Source organism: Lactuca sativa, chromosome 9, assembly GCF_002870075.4.
Source record: "Lactuca sativa cultivar Salinas chromosome 9, Lsat_Salinas_v11, whole genome shotgun sequence".
Classification (NCBI taxonomy): Eukaryota; Viridiplantae; Streptophyta; class Magnoliopsida; order Asterales; family Asteraceae; genus Lactuca; species Lactuca sativa.
In genome coordinates, this window is record NC_056631.2 from 177,607,683 (window position 1) to 177,611,053 (window position 3,371).

A 3,371-nucleotide genomic window follows, 5' to 3' on the forward strand; every position below is an offset into this window, starting at 1 on the left:
AATATCAGATTAAAGTAATTTAAATTCCATAGTCTTAATAAATTTGCCTTATTTTGTAAATATGATAACTTGCTTTATTTCAAATAAAAAATATAAGCATAAAAATAACAATACATAATGAGCCATGGCCTAAACCCTATGCATTAATGTCCCCCGATAGACTTATGAGGAGGAGACTCTGGGATGATTAAACTTATAGAGACGAAGAGAAATAGATAGCATATTCAAAGAGTGAAAAATAGGTGGACAGTCAGAAATCTAGAGTCGGAGAGACGTAGATTAAGAACTCGAGGCGGCAACAACGGCTAGACATGGAGGAAATGTAGTGGCCACGGTGGCGCTAGATCTGCAGGCAGCAACGAGAACTAGATAATCATCCGAGCAACGGCGGTGTCGACTGCGGAAGAGGAATTGACAGGAACTGGAGGCAGCGACATCAGTTAGATCTTGATGCAGTTACAGAAGGTGAGAACTGAAGCTTTAATTGGCTGAGTCGGCGCAGGTTTCCGGCTATGCCAGCTAGGGTTTCGGCGAAGTCGGTGGCAAAAGTAAGGTTTCTGGCGAGATGTACGACTACGGTGATGATGAAATTTAGTACAAATTTATTGTTTTCAAAATACCGGCCATCGTTATTTCGTCGAAAATAACTAGAGGATTTCCGATGGAATTGATTTTTGTTCCTATTTCGTCGGTGTTACATTTTTAAGTTACGTTTTATTTTTTTTTTGTTACCATCATGTCAATAATTCTATCGAAAATCCAACAGATTTTTTTGGTTAGAATTGAAATGTGTATGGGAAAAGTCCTATTTTTATTGTAGTGTGTTCTGCAATAATTTTTCCTTTGATCTTCAAACTAGTTGTGATAAGATTCATTGCGTGTAAACAAAATAACACGGTGCGGCCCTTCATAGCTATTTTTTTTTATTGAATTTAGTTGAGTAAGGAAGTTGAGTTTTACCGGAAAAAAAAAAAAAGGAATCCTTTCCGAAATTCCTACATTTTTTTAATTGTTGATGTGTTTTTCCGGTCAACTGATTAATTACGTTGTAACATAACTTGTTCCAATAAATAAAAAAGAAAATATATAGAGTCATCAAGAAAGGAATACAATCCTTTGCCCCAAAACACAACATCATCTTAAAAACTCAAAGAGTTAACAAGATAGTCGTAAATCCCACACCATCTTTTTCTTTCTCAACAGGTGACATGAGGGAGAGATCATATTCCAAACTTTCATAAACATATATCTATATATTGTTAATACACACGTAAACGTATAGCCAGCATTTACACAAAATTAACGCCCATGATCATGCCACCCGACCCATCTTCTACATCCGAAGAAAGAGCCATTGACATCAGCGGAAGAACCTACCAACTTTACTGGTGTTACCAATGCCATCGAACTGTCAGAATCGCATCAGAAAACCCACCAATCATGTGTCCGAGGTGTTTCGGCCAGTTTGTGTACGAAGTCAATATAGCGAGGCCAAGACTTGTGGTGGAGTTCACGGAATTCGATCCTTCACCTGAGGCCCGTATACTGGAAGCACTCTCGCTCATGCTCGATCCTCCTCTTCCACAAGGTAATCAACATGATGGTAGGTTTACAGACGTCGGAATCCAACCTCCATGGGGCCGGAATCACGGATGGAGAAGGCGAAGGGTAAGAAGGAACTCTCCGTTTGACGAAATGGATGGTTGGGATCCCGAAAGTGGAATTCTAGCACGTCCTCGCTCACGTTCATGGATCATTCTTACACCAAATAACCTCCCACGGATCCCAAACAGTTCTAATGATAACACTAATAATGATCCTGAAGCAGAAAATATGATCCCGAGAGGGGTTGATCCTAGAAACTATTTTGCTGGATCCGAGTTAAACGGGTTGATTGAAGAATTGACTCAAAATGACCGGCCAGGTCCACCTCCAGCACCGGATTCTGCCATAAACGGGTTACCAGATGTTAAAATAACCCAAACCCACATTCTCAATGATTCTCAATCTTGTGCGATTTGCATGGAGGAATTCAAAGTTGGTGGAAGAGCGAAAGAGTTGCCATGTAACCATATATACCATTCGGATTGTATACTACCATGGTTAAGACTCCATAACTCTTGTCCGGTGTGTCGGACGGAGTTGCCGGTGCCTACCATCACCACCGACGGAACCAGTGATTCTTCTGATGATGGTAGGGGTAGGCGGCAGCGTTGTTCACGATGGAGACGATTAGCATCGGTATGGCCATTTCAAACGAGGTCTGGGCATCCTAGTTCCCATGGCGATACTCGCGAAGACTCGAGGGTGCACTCTTGCAGCATCCTTTAGCCCGTGATGCTGTTTCTTAATGTAAAAATTTCGTTCTTGTGATTGATGTAATGGTTGTAAGTAAAAGACAAAACTACATAAATTGTTTCTTTGGTGTCCCGAATTTGCTTTGCCCCTAACTATTTATGTTGATGAAGATGGTTCTTGATTTCAATTTATTGTTTTGTTGGTAAATTGAATTTATATCATTTTTATGATTTTTTATCTTTTTTTCTTTTTATTTAATTTATTTATATTTTATATTGTTATTAAATTAGAAAATCCCCACCTTCACCCTATTCATTTCCCTTATTCCGTCTACCACCACTCTGCATCACCATTCGCCACCATCATTATCGCTTGCCACATTTTCTCCTAAAAGAACTAGCAAAGGTAAAAACGAATGCAAAAGTTACAAATGTTGAAATTAAGGAATAACCAAGATCAATTTATACATAAAAATCAAGAATACTAAATAAATTAAAAAATACTGACTTGGATAAGGTGATATGAAGATGACTAAACTCCATATTATAATTATTTAACTTCACAACCAATGGTGTCTAAGTGATTGATTATGATTGATTGAATCACACTGATGATGTTTATAGAGAGGATTAAGAATATATAGAAGGAAGCGATATTATTCTCTTTTAAAAACTATATGTCCTCTAACATGTGTGTATTTGCTGCACAATTACACATTATGAGAAACTATTAGAATCACAAAAAATTGGTCGATGATGTTATGGATATATGTCATGTCCATCATACTACATAAATTAATCTTAAGGACTTGATATATCATATGACAAATATTATTATAGTACAGAAATGTAAATGTACCCAACATATAAAAACATTAATCAAATAGTCTGATGGTCACATTAAAGATAATAAGTTTAGATAATAGTAATATAAATTTAAAGGTGGTTTTAACAACTATTTTTTTTCACGTACTTAACCACTTTTAAATTCAAGTTTTTATAATAAATAAGTCGAAAAAAACATGTTTTGCTAATATGAAACAATTCTTCATGTATCATTAATTATCATCATGT

General features: G+C 36.8%; 1 protein-coding gene across 1 annotated transcript; it reads left to right on the forward strand.

The window, feature by feature from the left end:
* Positions 1-1,185: 1,185 nt before the first annotated feature.
* On the forward strand, positions 1,186-2,467 carry LOC111916868 (E3 ubiquitin-protein ligase RZF1). Its single transcript, XM_023912524.3, has one exon. It carries the CDS (start codon positions 1,309-1,311, stop codon positions 2,329-2,331), a length of 1,023 nt encoding a protein of 340 aa, XP_023768292.1. The 5' UTR covers positions 1,186-1,308; the 3' UTR covers positions 2,332-2,467.
* The last annotated feature ends 904 nt before the right edge of the window (positions 2,468-3,371 follow it).